Below are 16,040 nucleotides of genomic sequence, written 5' to 3'. Positions count from 1 at the left end.
GAAAGAGGTCTCTTGGTTAGCATGTAGCAGAGCAGTATGGTCTCCACAATCCATCTCGAAAGCCTCTGAGAGGAGAGTTTAAGCCCCCTGCTATGTTCAACATAAGCAACAAAAAGGTGTGGGGACTTGCGGAACACACATGAATGGTGTCAGTAGAATGAGAGAGCTATACGTACATCTAAAGAGTGTAGACGGCGTTCCTCATCCAACGTTGGGTTCAGGAGGAAAGTGGGTAGGAACACCACTGAGTGGATATGGAACTCAGAGATTACCTTGGGCAAAAAGGAGATGTCAGGACTCCCTCCGTAGAGAATGTAGTATATGAAGGGTTCGCTCAGAGTGCAACCAGTTCACTTGGAATGTGGATGTAACGGCCACTAGGAAGGCTGTTTTCCAGGACAATAACTTGAGTTTGCATTTCGCCATGGGTTCGAAAGGTTTCCTCGTCAACGTGTTCAGAACTAACTGCAGATCCCAGGCCGATGCAGGGTCTCTGGCATAGAGACATAGATGTTTGAGGCCCCTTAGAAACCTTTTGCTGTCTCTAAGTGAAAAAACAGAGACTCCTTGTATGTCATCATGGAAGGCTGAGATTGCTGCCAAGTAGACCTTTAGGGAGGAGTAGCTCAGGCCCCTGTCCCGCAAAGTAAGAAGAAACAAGAAAACAGTCTCCAAGGGAGCAGATTCTTGGGGGGGGGGGGGGTGACCCTGCCAGGAAAATGCAGAATTTTACCCACTTTAACGCATAGGAGTGTCTGGTAGAGGGTTTCCTGCTATTGTCCATGACTTCCTGGATTCTTACTGGGAATCGTCCTATGTGAGTAGCCATGCTGTCAGTTTCAAATGCGGAACATCATGGTATAGAATCGAACCCTCATGATAGACCAGGAGATCTCAAGCTGGTGGGAAATGGTGGAATCTGTGTCGGCTGAGGAGCAGAAGCATTGAAAGCCATGGTTGGGGGGAGTGGCTTTGACCAACATCCGGTCAAGAGCCTTTGCCTAACGCTCACCCAGCTAGCTCCAAAGTTATATTCTTTTTACCCCTTCAACTATATTTTTTGAATCTTTGAGTGATGTCTCCAAAAGGGGTGAAGAAAGCTAAACAAAAGGAAAAAAGTGTTCAGCTTTTAACTGACTTCTTGAAATTACCATCCACCTCCCACACAAGGTTGGAGAGATACGAGGAACCAGCAGGAGAATGTCCTCTCACATTGAATTTATTGACGCAGGAAATGTCTAAATTAAGACAAGAAATACGAGAGGACAACCTATGTTACAACCATTGTGTCAGCGTCTGGATGAACTAGAGGATTCTCATAAACAAGTTACCCAGACAGCACAAGAAGCTTTAAAAAGAGCTCAAGAGTGTGAAGGGAGAATATCTGAAATAACATCAGTTGCATGGACGAGGGAACGGGTTTTAACAAAGGACTTTCGTAACCGGGAGCGGTGTTCAAAGTTTAGAGGTTTTAAATCTGATGTGGAAGCTGAAATGGACTTATATGTATTTATGGCAAATTGGCTTGCTGAAGCAACTCACCTGGAGGCCGAAGTTCTCCCACTCATTCAAAAAGTATATCTTGTTGGCAAGGTATGTGAAGACAATTTGTCTTATACTAGAGATATTTTGGTGCAGTTTAAGGACTATCGAATGAGGCAAAGAGTCTTTGCAGAAGCCAGGGAGAGGGAAGGCTTGAACTATCAGGGGTTAAAGATTCAGGTCTTTCTGTATCTCGCTCCTGAATTTTTAAGAATCAGAAGAGACCTCAAGGATACAACTGCCAAACTGCGGGACTTAAAAATTAAATATAAATGGCTACAATCAGGCAAATTATACGTCCAAAAAGGCTCCACTTCATATACACCATATGACACAGCCTCCGGTGAATTATTACTCTCCAAGTTAATTCCCTCCTCCCCTGCATCGAGAGTAAACAAGAGAAAGGAATGCTCTCCTCTCGTCTCTTTAAGAACCCATGCTTGTACTGAGGAAGTTCATATAAACTTGGAAGAAAGTATGGATTCTATCTAAAAAGAAACTGAAGCAACAAGAAAATGGAAAAGTTGACAAAATGTATAATTTATATCTAAAGACTTTTCTTTCGGAATTTATGGTTGAGTGGGGTCAGCTGGCGCGAGCATTTGGGTAATTTCCCTCCATAAGCTAATTCAGTCCAGGTGGAAGGAGGGAAGTATCTCTTCTAGACCTTAACCCTTGAGGTCCCCAGGGACTGAGATATTTTGTTAGAATTTAATTTTATTGATTTTTTTTTGAGAGTAGAAGGAATAATGAAGTTATAAAAGAAGAAGGAAATATTGAATTGATTATGGTATTAAACTTTTAAAATGTGTTAGGGAAGATAGTATTGTTAAGCTTAATTATTCCTCTACTAAAAAAAATAATAACAAATATAAATAGACATACATATATACATATTAAGAAGTGTGGAATGGTAACATATGAAGTAATCTCCAAAGAGATAGATCAACTTTAGTTTATGTTAACTCAGGTGAGATATTATTGTGTTGTTTTTTATTTGTTATTGTTGTACACTTTTCTGTTGGAATAGGTATGAATTATAATGAGTCTATAATAAAAAAAAAAGAAAACCATGGTTGATGGGGCCACCAAGGAGTTATCAGTATGCAGGTGGGTCCTTCCCGTCACAGTTTGATGAGGACCCTCAGTATCAGGGGTATCGGGGGGAAGGTGCAGATGAACTGGTTCAACCAGTTGAGTAGCAGATCATCCCCCAGAGACTGTTTGTCCATTCCTCCTCGACAACAGAATAGCGGGCATTTCCTGTTGAGTCGGGTCGCGAAAACATCTATCGAAGGTTGGCCCCATAGCTGGAAAACTGGTGTGAGAAAGGTTTCGTTGATTTTCCACTCATGGAGGACTGCTCCCCCTCTGCACCAATCCCACAGAGCGGTGGCTAACTGACAAAGACTGCAAGATGTGATGCCCCCTTGTTAATGTATGCCAGTGTGGTGGTGTTGTCATGATGATTACCGCCTTGCCCCGAAGTAGCAGACAGAACGACTGTAGGGCGAAGTAGATTGCTTTCAGCTCCAACACACTGATGTGACGCTGGCAATGGGAATGGTCCCACCTGGCCCCCATGGACAGATCTCTGAGATGCGCTCCCCACCCCCACAGGGAGGCATCTGTAGTGAGAGTCTCTGACGGTGCTGGAGTGTTGAATGGGGATCCTCCTGTCAGGTGTTGATTTACTGTCCACCACAACAGGGTTTGAGCAACGTGGTCCGGGAGCCTCAGCAACTTGCTTTGCGGGTGACACATTGGGTAGAAACAGGTAAAGAACCATAACTGTAAGAGGTGCATTCTCAGCTTTGCTAAACGAATGACAGATGTTGTGGCTGCCATGAGTCCTAGCAAACGCTGGATCGTGAATGCAGAAGTTAGGCGATCTCGCTGAACGTTTTGTGCCAGCTGCTTGATGGTGAGTGCCCTGTCCAGAGGGAGGAAGGCTCTGGTTTGGACAGAGTCCAGAACCGCCCTATGAACTGGACCTTTTGTAACGGTTGTAGGTTCGACTTACGAAGGTTTACTTGGAGACCCAGCTCCTTTAGTAGTGACAGGGTTGTGTGAATGTCCTGATTGAGTCTGGATTCAGAGTTGGCCACCAGGAGCCAGTTGTCTATGTACTGGAAGATTATAATGTTCTGGAGCCTGAGGTATGCCGCCGCCGCCACCACCACCATGGTCTTGGTGAACACTCTGGGGGCAGTGAAAATGCCGAATGGCAGTACCTTGTATTGGTAATGCTGTTGTCCCACCACAAATCTCAGGAAGGGCCTGTGGTCTTCCCTGATGGTTAGGTGGAAGTATGCATCCTGAAGGTCCAGTGTCGCCATCCAACAAGACTGTTGTAGTAGGGGTAGGATCTGTGCTAGTGTAGTCATGCAGAATTTCCTGTATGGGATGTATGCGTTTAGGCCTCTGAGGTCCATGATGTATTGGGTATTCTGAAATTTGGACTTGGAGGTGTATGAGGACCTCTGCGAACTGTTGTCACTAACTATCTAAACTAACAAACTACCTAACAAGAACAATTTTTTTTTTTTAAGCTTAGGATGAAGAAAAAGGGAAATTACCGACCGGAGCGATGATGGAGAACTTCCTCTCATGAGCACGGTCAGAAGAGAACTGGCAGGATCCGGGCGCCCCCCCTCTGGACATGCACAGTGGGGTTCCTGGGCGTGTCCAGTGGAAGGCGCAAAGATCCTCACTGAAACTTAAAGAAACACCGTCGGAGTCAGCGCAGGCGCCATATATCCCAACAGTGTGATGCACAGAGACCATGAAGAAGATCAAAAACTTGCTTTTCCTTCCAGCCAGGGCTCTGGCAGCCAATGCCAGCCAGGTGGGGTGTTTGGAATCAGCTGGAAAGCACAGGTGCCATTCCAGCTATAGAGCACAGATTCTGTTTCCAGGAGCTCTCATTCCATTATAGGGGCCTGTCATTTCAGTCCCAGAATCCTTCTGCTACTCTCAAAGACTGCCATTCCACTCCCAGAGCACAGATTTTCTTCCTAGGGACTGTCATTCCAGTCTCAGAATGCTTCTGTTACTCTCAGGGATTGTCATTCCACTCTATGACCTGCCATTCTAGTCCCAAAGCAAAGAGCATGGCTTTAGGGGACAGACAGACAGACACACACAAACACACAATGCAGCCCAAATGAAACAATTAATCCCAGCTACAAAAGCCCAAACAACTTCTCTGAAATGGGAGGGACAGTGGCTCAGTGGTAGAGCATCTGCTTGGTAAGCAGAAGGTCCCAGGTTCAATCCCTGGCATCTCCAACTAAAAAGGGTCCAGGCAAATAGGCATGAAAAACCTCAGCTTGAGACCCTAAAGAGCTGCTGCCAGTCTGAGTAGACGATACTGACTTTGATGGACTGAGGGTCTGCTTTAGTATAAGGCAGCTTCATATGTTCAACAAATGCCTGCTTTCCCTTCCATCTGGGGCTCTGGCAGCCCCACTGAGATACAAACTTAGAGCCAATACAGACATGCAAAAATACAGGCATGCAAAAACCTGACAATCAGAAAGCGGGGACAGGGCCATAGCCAGGATTAGTAAATTCAGGGGCAGGGGCTCAATTTTTCAGGGGGCCCCCAATGGAAGGGGGGAGGAGACAGCAGCCGTGGCTCTTAAGCAGCCATTCTCTCGGCTGCTGTCCCCTCTGCTGCACCCTCCCCCATGATTCATATCATGCAGGAAGGGCGGTGGAGCCGCCCCTCGTACACGATTTCAATTGCAGGGGAAGGCTGTTGCAGCCGCCGCCGGTGTCCTGCGCTATTTAAAGGGGCCGCCGATCAGCTGATCAATGGGAGCACGGGAGGCCGATGGCTGCTCCACTGCCCTTCCCATGCGATTTCAATCACAGGGAAGGAGAATGGGGAAGTTTGCAGTGGACCAGGAAAAGACCACCATGGTACTCCAACCACAGCAGCAGCAGCCAGAGTCAGGGGACAGGGCCCCTACAGGCCCCCCTTGTGGCTGTGGGCTAGGGTGGGGAGTGTTTGGAATCCACTGGAAAGCACAGGCATCAGTATGCTCAGCACCTCCAGCCACCTGCAGCCAGCAGCAAGAGGCAAATAGAGGCACTTTCCAGAGCATGCAGAAGAGGAGCAACTAGGTGGGCAGGCAGGCAGCCTCTGACTGATACTGAAAGAGAGTGGGGAGAGGCAAGTGTCTGAGTCTCCCTCAGAAAAGTTTCCCAAGAAGCCAGTTAATGATAAAACACAGAAGGGAGGCAGCAGGGCTGAGATTAAAGATGTGTGCCTGGCTGGGCAGGAAAGCGACTTTTCTGTCTTCCTGGTGTGTGTGCGCGCACACATACACAGAACGAACCATGTGGCTCCGAGCCTATTCACTCCCTCCACCTCCGCACCACTCTCAATACATAAATTACCTGGCTATACAGTTCACTGTATCGTCATTTCTTCCACTACTGCAGAACAAAGTGATTGCAAGTTTCATGGACAACACTACTGCAGTCAGCTATACCAATAGCCAAGGTGGTGGTGGGGAGACTGTCTCCAAAAGGCTGTGCAACCTAGCCATCACACTTTGGGACTGGTGCATCCTGCATGGCATTACCCTGATCGCCTCCCACCTGGGGGAACTGAATTTCCAGGCAGACTTTCTCAGTCCCCACAAATGGGAACTCAACAATCTTTACCTGAATCCAGTCTTCTTCAAATGGGGTCACCTTAGCAGATGTCTTTGTAACCAGGGGGAAACAAGAAATGCAAGGGTTGTTGCTCAAGGAACGGCATGGACCCCTTTTACCTCGGAGACAGCCTTCTACTTCTGTGCTCAAACCTGTTCCTCTACATGTTCCCACCAATACCTCTTCTCACAAATGTACTGCACAAGATCCTCCAGGACTCCCCATGCTGCACTCTTGTGACCCTCTCATGGCCAAGGCAGTCTTGGTTCCCTATTGCTCTCTCTGTGCAGAAAATGTTTCCATCACTTCCCAGTGGCACTGGATCTGCTACAAGTTCACAGGGGATCAGTATTTTACCACAATATTCTTCATCTGAAACTCACAGCTTGGACGATCAATTAGACCAGAGGTATCAAATATATGACCTGCAGGCCAGAACCACCCTGCTGAGGACTTTAATCCAGCCCATCAGGGGGGAGCAGCAGGTGTGGAGTCACATGGCTCTTCCTGGTGTGTGGGTATGTGTAGCAGTGAGCAAGAGCAGCTGCCTTACCGGTAGGGCCTAGTAGAGCCGGCACACTTCAACGTGACCCTCACAACTTGTCCTCACCACCTCGTCCTCGAGATCCACCTCTAACACCAAGATCTGATCTGTATGGACCACAGTACCTATCGATGCCTGATCCAACCTACCAATGGCCATCTCATCTCAGAGTTCTACCATGGGACCAGAGACAATGGCATTATTTGTACAGCAATACTCCCTCGAAGCTGTGGAGACTTGTAACCTGCCCAGCCACGTATGCCTTTTAATCTTGGCACTGCTGCCTCCCACCTGTGAGATTAATCAATTTTGTGGGAGCCTTTTTGGAGGGAGACTCAGGCACATGTCCTTCCCCCTCTCTTTTGGTATCTGTCGGAGGCTGCCTGCCTAATTGCCCCTCTTCTGTCTGCTCTTGGAAGTTCTTCTTTTTTGCCCCTTGCTCCTGGCTGTATGAGACCGGAGGTGCTTAGCGCCTACTGGTGCTTTCCAGCAATTTCCAAACATCACCCCACCCACCTCTAGCTCACAATTTTTTAGCCTCCAGCTCACACATTTTTGTCTTAACTCAGGAGCAAACTAATTCATGCAGTATTATTCATTTATTTCTTATCAGTTCAATTTATACCCTGCCCTTCCCATCAAGTCAAGCTCAAGGAGGCTTACAAGAACTGAACCAGCATAGGCATAGCTCACAACTTTAGGTAGTAGCTCACAAAGTAGGTCTTTTGCTGACAAGCCTCCACAGCTTTGAGGGAGTATTGCTGTACAAATAATGTCATGTCTCTGGTCCCATGGTAGAACTCTGAGATGAGATGGCCATTGGTAGGTTGGATCAGGCATTGGCAGGTACTGTGATCCATACAGATCAGGTCTTGGTGTCAGAGGTGGATCTTGAGGATGAGGTGGTGAGGACAAGTTGTAAGGGTCACGCTGAGGTGTGCTGGCTCTACTCGCCTTCCCTTCTGCCACTCTTCCCCACCCCAGCTCACCATGATGATGCTAGGCTCCACCGGTGAGGCAGCCATACATTTCTTGGGCAGCGCTGCAGGAGGCTTCTCCCAACTCCTTTCCAGAACCAGAAATGAGGGGGAGTGAAGCGTCCTGCAGTGCTGCCTTCAAAAAACATGCGACTGCCTCACCGGTAGGGTCTAGCATTGTCGTGGTCAGCTGGGGTGGGGAAGAGCGGCGGAAGGGAAGGGTGGGGGCTGGCGGCAGTGGGAGGGAAGGTAGGCAGGCAGGGTCCAGCATTGTCACAGCAAGTGGGGGGGAGGAGGAGGAGGGCAGCGGCCAAGGGAGGCATGCGTGCGAGATGGAGTGGGGTGGGGGGTGCCGGGCAGGAAGCCTGCCTTGGGTGCCATGTGCCCTAGAGCCAGCACTGTCTGGGAGGACCATTTTTCTGCATTATATGCAGCAGAAAAAAAAACATAACCACTTTTAAAACCACTTTACAGATTCACGCAATAAAACCTTCCATAATCAGATTATGTTTAGTTTTCTTATTTTTTAATTCATATCAATATTCTCATATATCCAAAGTGAAACAAAAAAAAGGTATACAAAAATCCCAAATAGCAAATTATCTGAAATCTACAAGTATGTTGGTCTCACTCCTGCAAAATATCCTCTTCAATCAATATCTATACTTCCAAAGTTCCTTAAGGAGACCATTGTTCATACAAGGTTCCAAAAGACAAAAGTTGATGCATTTCCAGGTATTGTATCGTGTTTCAATTGAATCTTTATCCACATTATATTGGCTTCTAAGTGGGACCCCATTCTCAACAGCATTTCAATTAGACAAAAGTTCATGACCTAAGGTGAGAGGTCCTAGTGAATGAAATATGTGCCAAGCTGTCAGTTTGAAAAACAGGTTGTGATGCAGTATCTTTCCATCCTGCTGAGACAGTAAGTCTTTGGACAGGGGTGGGGGACACAATGAAATGTCCCTCTGGATAGTTGAAAAAAATAGCGGGAAGCAAAGTTGATGTGTCCATCATGGTGTTATTAGAATGGCCAAGGTATTATCCTGACAGATTTTGTGAAGGACTCCTGCTATGAGAGAGTAACATGTAGTGGAGGGCCCCTGACCAGGTCTGAAGGAAAGCATCCCCTGAGGAATCCTTCATCAGACGGGCCCTTGTGTAAAATAAAGGGCATTTGGTATTCGCTTCTATGGCAAAGTCATCTATCATAGGTGTGCAATCAACAGAATACAGGATGCAGTTAGGTTGGGTTTATTGACCACTTGTGCTCTACCAGACATCCTGCTGAGATCATTTGCCTTGGATTTTTCTACACCAGATATGTGTATCCCTATTTGTGATACACTGTAGCAGATACACCACTTCCAGAGAAGCACTGCCAACTTGCATAGTTTGTGAGAAGCGGTTCCATTCTGCTTGTTCACATAGTACATGGTTGCCACATTGTCTGTGGCAACCTGTACTACCTTGTCCCGCAGAATGAACTGGAAGGAGGTGAACATGTTCTGAACTGCCAAGAGTTCCAGGGAACTGATATGCATGCATTGCTGTACTGGAGTTCAATGCCCTTGGACATGGAGGTCCCCATAGTGGGCTCCCCAACCTCACATTGAGGCATTCGTGTATATGGTGAAATCTGGTAGAGATGCAAATGGTAGACCCTTGGTAAGATTGTCTATACAAACACACCACTCTGTGGGCTGAAGGACATCCATCGATAGTTCAAATCTGGTGGATTGAGGTTGAGGGGGATGGTTGAAACTCCGTAAGAACCACAGCTGGGGTTGTCTCATTCTGAGCTGTGCAAATGGTGTCACCATTGTAGTAGAGACCATAAGGCCTAGCAGTCTCTGAACTGAGTGAGCTGTCTGAGTATAGCATGCTATGAAACGCAGAGAGAGAGGTCTATCAGTGTGAGGACTGTCCAAAGGAAGAAATGCTCTCTGTTGGATTGTGTTCAACTGTGCTTCAATGAACTGAAGAACCTGTGTTGGAACAAGTTCAGAATTTATACACAGACATAGATCTTACAACAGAGCAATCGTAGTTTGAGCATTGCCCACAAATTGGTTCTGGAATTGTGCCACTAGAAGCCAGTTGTCTATGTATGGGAAAACCTGAACAACTAGAGTTCATAGATGGGCTATCACTAATGCCATACATTTTGTGAATGCATGGGATGCCATGGACAATCCAATGGGGAGGAGCCGGTACTGATAGCTCATTATCCCAACAGTAAAATAAAGATATCTGTGATGTTGTGATTTGGAGTTGGGAGTAAGCAGTGAAGTGGTCAAGCTTGCAGATGACACTAAATTGTTCAGGGTGGTGAGAACCAGAGAGGATTGTGAGGCACTCCAAAGGGATCTGTTGAGGCTGGGTGAGTGGGCATCAACGTGGCAGATGAGGTTCAATGTGGCCAAGTGTAAAGTAATGCACATTGGGGCAAAAAATCCCAGCTACAAATACAAGTTCATGGGGTATGAACTGGCAGAGACTGACCAAGAGAGAGATCTTGGGGTCGTGGTAGATAACTCACTGAAAATGTCAAGACAGTGTGCGATTGCAATAAAAAAGGCCAATGCCATGCTGGGAATTATTAGGAAGGGAAGTGAAAACAAATCAGCCAGTATAATAATGCCCATCTATAAATCAATGGTGCGGTCTCATTTGGAATACTGTGTACAATTCTTGTCACCGCACCTCAAAAAGGATATTATTGTCAGTATTTGAGTCTGTATAAGGTATGATGCAATGCTTAGATTGTGAGCATCTGAGAGTGACAGTCCGTGACAGATGAGATCATGTTAACTGAGTCAGGTGTGCAGTTTTTTTCTCCTTTGTACAAGGACATGTGGGAGTGGATAAATGACTTGACACTATGTTACTATTGGCTGGCTGTAGTATAAATGCACATAGGTGACTTAGTGTTCTTCCCTTGGGATTTATCTGATGCTTGGTGAAGCACTTTGGCACTCTGAGCAAGCTCTTGTATATATTCACCTTGTAAATACTTGTAGAACACACACTACTTTATTTCAAGTCTTTCTGTGTGTTTTCTTGCTGAGTCTACCTGAACAATCAGTTGCGAGCATAACTCAGCCACAGACCAAGAGGGTTATGGGCCCAGCTTTGGTAGCTACTTCTGACTGGTGAGACTCGGAGCAAGTGAGACCAGCTGTGGCGGAGGAGCTTGAGGCTGTTGACGGTGCTGGCATTGCGCAGCTGAGTGAACAGTTTTGGCATTCGTCTGCGAGTGATTCAGAGTCTGACGGTGAGGACGTGCTCCAAGGCGCAGTTGGTGTCGAGGTCATGGCACAGACGACCACGCTTCTGGTGGAGAAATTAACCTCTGGTAACTATGCCATGTGGGCGCTAAGCAAGGAACATTTTCTCAAGTGGGAGGGCTTGTGGAAGTATGTTGACTCCGCCCCGGCTGCTCCTACTCCAAATGACGCTGTGCAGGAGCAGAAAGCCCTTGCAGCGACAGTGCTGAGTTTGGGAGATGACCAGCTGTTGTATGTCCAGGGAAAGGCTACTTCTAAGGAGGCGTGGAATGCGCTCAAAGGAATTTATGTGCAGAGCCCTGCCGGCTCTCTAATGGCGCTGACGAGAAAGATGTATAGGACCCTTTTATTACCAAGCGGGTCCATGAGAGCTCATCTGGACTGTTTGACAAGCTGTTTCCAGGAACTACAGTCCAGGGGCAAGGATGTCTCTCAGGAGGACCAGGTTTATACTTTGCCGAGCTCTCTTCCCCCCAGATTATAATTTTTTGATAACGTCGTTGGAGTCAGCTCCCCCTGCTTCACTAACTCTGGCTTACATCACTACGAGGCTTCTTGACCGAGGAAAGGAGATTGCTGGCTGATAGAAAGGAAGCTGTTGCCTCTAGGAGCGGTGTCAAGTGGCAGGCTGCCAGAGGCTTTTCTACGGAGACCGGTCGTAAAGCTGTCATCTGTAGAGAAGAGAATGTCCAGTCGTTCGCTTTGCATCTCCGGAAGTGTTTCTTTTGTGGCTCTCAAGCGAATTTGAAGAAATCTTGCCCGGAGTTAAGAAGAGGAAAAGCAAGAAGGCTTCATCCCAGCAGCCTGCTGGGAACGAGCAGGCAAGACTTGTCACAACTGTGGCCCCACAGAGGGCTATTTCATGGCTGCTTGACTCAGGGGCTTCATCTCATATATGTAACCAGAAAGCCCTGCTGGAGGACACCAAGCAGTGCAGCCTGCAGCATGTGCATCTGGCAGATGGTTCTGCATCTGAAATTCTGTGCGAGGGGAATGTTAATGTTCCTGTGTTGGGTTGTGCGTTACCACATGTACTCTGCATTCCCTCTCTTTCTCAGAATTTGCTTAGTGTAAGTGCTCTCACAAAAGAGGGCTACATTGTGTCATTTAATGACAAGGAGTGCAATGTGGCCAAGCAGGGGAAGATTTTGGCTACTGGTAAATGCGTAAAAAATGTCTATGTGCTGGAGAGTATGTCAGCTCAGGTTAGCAAGGTAACAAATGTGTGTCCTCATAAGGATTGTGTACATCTCCTGCACAGGATGCTGGCTCATGTGAGCTTCAATACCATCAGCAAGACCTTGGCACTTTTGTCTAAAGAGAAGGTAAAGCAATGTATTTGTTTCCTTGATTGTCAGGTTTGTAAAAAGGTTAAAAGCAAGGCTTATCCTGTGGCTAAAGAGAGTGATAGGATGTCAGAGCGGCCCTTGGCTCTGATACATGCTGATGTGATTGGCCCTCATCCTAACAGCCATTCAGGTTCTAGAGTTGCTCTCACCTTGACCGAAGACCATTCACGATATGGATGGGTATTTCCCCTTAAGCACAAGTCCCAGGTGTTCCAAACATTCAAACAATGGGCCAAACGTACTCAAAAGCAGTTAGGGGTACAGAGTCTCGCTGTTCAAACTGATCAAGGGGGCGAGTTCATGTCTGATGCTTTTGAAGGTTGGTACAGAAGTAATGGGGTGGAACACAGGGTGGCGAATACATGTGTGCCAGAGGAGAACGGGGTTGCTGAGAGACACAATGGGGTACTCCAAACCATGGTACATGCTATGCTAGAGGATGCTGGGTTGCCAATGTCCTACTGGGCAGAAGGGATCTGTGTTGCCTCCTTCCTAGTCAATAGGATCTGGAGCAGATCTATTGACAACATACCCTATCGTGTGCTCTTTAAGAGAGATCCTAGCTTTGGGTTCCTAAGGGTATTTGGGACCAAGGCCTGGGTCAATGTGCCTCTAAAACAGAGGAAAAAAGGTGCTGCCAGGTCTAAAAAGTTGGTGTTCCTGGGTTACCAAACAAACATGAAGGCCTACAGGTTTGCTGACGAGGGTAAGAAGCTGACATACAGCAGATCAGCCAGCTTCAGTGAGCATGCCAACTGCCCAAAACTTCATGGCACTGAATCTGATCCTCAGGTGGTGCTGCATTTTGAAAATGGTGGTCAATAGTCTGGTTCACCAGAACCTCAAGTGGTTAAACAGGAGGCTAGTACGCCTGAAGGTCGTAGCTCAGCCAGCACACACAGTCCTGAACAAGGTGTAAGGGTGTCTGCTAGGCTGAACAAGGGGGTGCCTCCAGTGAGACTTGGGTTTGAGCAAGGGGTGCACCTTGTCTATGCAACTGAGCCAGAGAGCTATGCTCAGGTAATGGCTTTGGGTGGCACAGAAAAAGAGGCTTGGTTAAAAGCTATGGATCAGGAGTACCAGTCTTTGGTCAAGAACGAGGTTTTCTCTGAAACTAAAGTACCTGCAGGAAGAAATGTGGGGTCTTGCAGGTGGGTATACAAGATCAAACATTTGCCTGATGGAACTCTGCAGAGAAAAGCCAGGCTGGTGGCCAGGGGTTTCTCACAGGTACCTGGAACGGGCTATGACCAAACATTTGCTCCAACAATGAGAGCTGAGACTTTCAGGGTAGCCTTGTGCAAGGGTGGTATGGAAAATAGAAGGGTTCACCATTATGATTTTCAGACAGCATATCTCAATGCAAAATTGTCTGAAGAGCTGTATATGTGTGAGGTGCCAGGCTATGAAAGCAACAAAGAAAATGTTGTTTTAAGACTAAATAAATCGCTTTACGGTTTGAAACAGTCAGCGCGCTGTTGGTATGAACGTTTAAGCAAAGCTTTGCTGGATAAAGGGTTCAGGCAAGGAATTGCACCCTTGTTTGCTAAACAAGTGGGTGGGTCTGAAATCCAGGTGGTGGTGTTTGTCGATGACATGCTAGTCACGTTCCATTCTGACTCACAACTGGAGTGGTTTCATGCTACTGTGCAAAAACTATTTGTTGTACAACACCTAGGGCCCATCAAACACTACTTGGGTATTGACATCACCAGAAATTCAGAGGGTCAGTATGAACTGTGCCAAAAGAAAAAAATAGTCAAACTGCTGGAAAGGTTTGGGATGACAAATGCAAACTATGTCTCAATACCTATGGTCTCTGGCTACATCAAAGAGCCAGAAGATGTGCTGTTTAAGAAGGTGTCCTTGTATCAATCCTTAGTAGGCTCCCTGCCGTACTTAGCATGCCGGGTAAGGCCAGATATTTGCTTTGCTGTGCACATGCTTTGTCAGAAAAATGCAAAACCTTACCAGAAGGATTGGATCGCAGCAAAGAGAATATTAAGGTTTCTGAAGGGCACAGCTGAATACAAGCTGGTACTGAAGGTTGACAATGAGCCACAAATAAAGATCTTTTGTGATGCAAGTTGGGGTGATAGACCAGATGGCAGGTCAACAACTGGTTTTGTGCTGTACATTGCAAGTGCCTTGGTCATGTGGAAGGCTGTAAAACAAGTCGCTGGTGGCAATGAGCACTTGCGAGGCTGAATTCAGTGCTCTAAGCCAGTGCATTGTAGGTGTGGAATGGTTTTGCCAACTGATTAAAGACATGGGCATTGAGTGCAAATTACCTGTGCCAATCTTCTGTGATAAACAAGCTGCCCAGCAGCTAGCTGACAGTGTTGGTGGTAGAGCCAGAAGTAAACATGTACTTATCAGGTACCAAAATGTTAAACAGTCTGTATGTAGTGGATTAATACGGTTGTTCAGATGTACCACTGCTGATAACATTGCAGATATGTTTACAAAGTGTCTTTACACTGAGAGGTTTAAATCTCTGAGAGAAAAACTTAGCATCAATCCTTTTAGTAACATTATTGAATCTGTTTCTTCTTTTGCTTGAGATTTAAGACATACTGACCTGATAATGAGGTTTATACCATTGTTTTAAGTCCCAGTCCCAAAGAATCATCTGTAAGACAACAAAATACAGTAAGCAAATACTGAATAATTCTGAAGTCTTAGTGAATAGTCATGAATTAGATCTATACAAGTTTTCTAACTGCACTCATTATGAAAATAAAAATCTTTTACTGCACTAAATTCAATAGCCAAAATTACACACCAATTAAATTTTAATTTAAAATAAAACAGATCATATCATTACCAAATTCTTATAAAATGGCCTTGTTACTATAATAATCTGCCCTGCCTTGGATAGCCCAGGCTAGCCTGATCTCATCAAATCTCTGAACCAATGGAGTAACTGCAGAATAGGGCAGGCCCATGTAGAATACACTGCAGTAGTCTAGCTTCAAGGTAATTGTGGCATGGCTTCATGTCACCAGATTGGCTGTGTCGAGACTATTATGAATATGGAAGAAAACATTATCTGCAGCTGCATTCTCTAGCAATAATATTAACCCTAAGTTTTTTACTGACTTGGCAAAGTCATATTATTGTTGTTAACCACTGAGCCACGTCTGACTCTTGTTGATCCTATGGGCCAGCTCTCTCCATGTTTTCCAATCTTGTACTGTTTCTTTGAGTTGTTCCATGTTCAGGCTGGTGTCAACTTTTATGGTGTCTAGCCACTGTGTTCTCTGGCAGCCTGGTTTCCTTTTGCCGCTAACCCATCCAATCATAATTATCAAATGAGGGAAGCACAGTAACCTTTAATGCCTGAGTTCCAAAACCAGTATCATCTCCAACTTGTACACTCTTAGCCACTTAATGGAAGTCAGGCAAAGGAAGTGGCTCAGGACTTTTACAGCGTCAGCATATTATGATAGCTAACACCAAAACTATGAATGATTTCTCCTAAGGGCTTTATATAGAAATATAGAAAGGGGGATAAGACTGAGCCTTGTGGAACACAGTAAATCCAATGCTCATGACAACTGGTCTTCTTTACCCTTTGAGTCTTGACCATAAGGACCAATTTACATCAATCCAAAGCATAATACCTAGGGCTACCCCTTGTCACTTCCAATAAGAACATGAGGCT

The 16,040-nt window shown here is 46.2% G+C and overlaps 1 protein-coding gene across 1 annotated transcript in view; it reads right to left on the bottom strand.

The window, feature by feature from the left end:
* The window catches only part of PDE3B (phosphodiesterase 3B), a 137,645-nt gene that overhangs the window by 112,394 nt on the left and 9,211 nt on the right, over positions 1-16,040 (bottom strand). Inside the window, exon 2 of the mRNA XM_060261334.1 lies at positions 14,955-15,005. Coding sequence (XP_060117317.1) covers positions 14,955-15,005 — 51 coding nt within the window. The remainder of the gene's footprint in view (positions 1-14,954; positions 15,006-16,040) is intronic.

The sequence above is a fragment of the Heteronotia binoei genome, chromosome 21 (genome assembly GCF_032191835.1).
Source record: "Heteronotia binoei isolate CCM8104 ecotype False Entrance Well chromosome 21, APGP_CSIRO_Hbin_v1, whole genome shotgun sequence".
Taxonomy (NCBI): Eukaryota; Metazoa; Chordata; class Lepidosauria; order Squamata; family Gekkonidae; genus Heteronotia; species Heteronotia binoei.
This window is presented reverse-complemented; position numbering and strand designations above follow the sequence as displayed.